We start from the raw sequence: 1,948 nt of genomic DNA, 5'->3' as shown, positions 1-1,948 counted from the left end.
GGGTATCCCCAAGGAAGGGCTAGGGCTGAGCGTCCTAAATCCCCCTTCTGGGTGGTCCAGGGGAGATTGCTGAGCACAGGTTTACCTGAGATTCAGCCATGAAGTGAAGGGAAAAGGCCAGAGCATTTGTCTGGCCCACATACCTTCACTGAAGTTGTTGAATTGGGACCCAGAGCCTGCATCAGAGACTCTGTGTTCACGACTCTGTTCATGTTTAGCGTCTTGCTCCATCACAGACCATGCAATTTTAGGTGGCAATGAAGATGCCATTTTACCCCTTGCATCTCGTACCTGCATGCATGGTCCAAGGTGTGCTTCTAGGAATAGCTGAATGATATGTTGCATGAAAGAAGGAATTCAATGAAAGAGGCGTGAATTCCTCAAAACAAATGTAGGACCCTCTTCCTCTGGCCGGCTCTATCAGGAGGTGATGCTCTTTTGGCCCACTCTGCCCAGGGCCTCCTTCACCTCCTTGTTTTGCAGACTGTAGATGAGGGGGTTGAGCACGGGGATGACCAGGGTGTAGAAGACAGAGACCACCTTGCCCTGCTCCATGGACTCCACCGCTCCCGGCTGGGCATACATGACAAAGACAGTTCCATAAAAGAGGGACACGGCCGTCATGTGGGAGCCACAGGTGGAGAAGAGCTTGTGTCTGCCTGCTCCCGAGCGCATCCTCAGGATGGTCACGGTGATGTAGGCATAGGAGATGAGGACCCCGAGGGTGGTGCCCACGATGATGAGCCCGCAGATGCCAAACAGGACCAGCTCATTGATGGCTGTGTCAGCACAGGCGAGCAGGAGCAGCGGGGGCACATCGCAGAAGAAGTGGTCGATGTGGTTGGAGCTGCAGAAGGGGAGGCTGAATGTGAAGCTGGTCTGCAGGATGGCGTTGAGGCACCCTCCACCATAGCAGCCCAGCACCAGGCGGGCACAGGCTGATGGGCACATGGTGATGGGATAGTGCAGGGGGCTGCAGATGGCCAGGAAGCGGTCATAGGCCATCACAGCCAAGAGGAAAGCCTCAGAAGTTGCCAGCAGGGAGAAGAAGAACAGCTGGGTGGCACAGCCTGCAAAGGAGATGACCTTGGAAGAGGACAGGACGTTGGCCAGGGCCTTGGGGTAGATGACAGATGAGTAGCACAGGTCCAGGAAGGAGAGGTTCTTGAGGAAGAAGTACATTGGGGAGTGCAGACGGGCGTCCAGGGTGATGACCACGATCATGGTGAGGTTCCCCAGGACGGCCGCCAAGTACAGGGCCAGGAAGAGGGCAAAGAGCAGGGCCTGGGTCTGCAGCCCACCCTGAAACCCCTCCAGCACAAACTCCTGCAGAGGCATCCCTGTGATGTTTCCATATGTTTGGGGTGACATGGCCTTGAGCTGGGGACAGGTGGAGAGAGCACGTAGGAAGCAGTGAGAGGGAGCAGTTCAAGGGGTCATGAGGACCTCTCCCTTGAGCACTGTGACACTCAGGGCGTCACTGGCCACTGACCAGGCGACCACTAGATGCTCAGTTGTCCCTCTAGATGAGCTCAGACTGACCTGCAATGGAAAACATTGCCTGTGATTCACTAATTCATAAGTATGCCTGGACCACTCTGTCTTTGGGAGACTCTGGGCTGTTGCTGTAGGTCAGGATTGGTCAGCAGGTGTCTTTCTGAGCTGAGAACCTCCATTGTAAGAAGAGAGACGGTCCTGTTTCCCTCCTTTCAAGGAAATGTTCCTTTCCCAGGAGGATGCTCCTGGGCTGTTTCATTCTCACAACTTGCCCAATTATGTAATCCTGCACTTTTTGCAGTTTATTTCACTAGTCCATAATTTCAGAGCTATTATTAAGCTCTTTCTGTCTCAGGACTGACCTAGTAATGATCCCACCTCTAGGCTAGACTGGCAGCCAAGCAGAGGCCAGTCCTCACCAGGTGAATGCGAGTGTTTTCCCTCTGCCTCC

The 1,948-nt window shown here is 54.2% G+C and overlaps 1 protein-coding gene across 1 annotated transcript; it reads right to left on the bottom strand.

Moving 5' to 3' along the window:
• Positions 421-1,371, bottom strand: LOC110257179 (olfactory receptor 12-like). The gene has a single exon (XM_021076259.1). It carries the CDS (start codon positions 1,369-1,371, stop codon positions 421-423), a length of 951 nt encoding a protein of 316 aa, XP_020931918.1.

This window comes from Sus scrofa, chromosome 15 (assembly GCF_000003025.6).
Source record: "Sus scrofa isolate TJ Tabasco breed Duroc chromosome 15, Sscrofa11.1, whole genome shotgun sequence".
Lineage (NCBI taxonomy): Eukaryota > Metazoa > Chordata > Mammalia > Artiodactyla > Suidae > Sus > Sus scrofa.
Note: the sequence above shows the minus strand (reverse complement) of the source record. Positions and strands in the feature narration are given on the sequence as shown.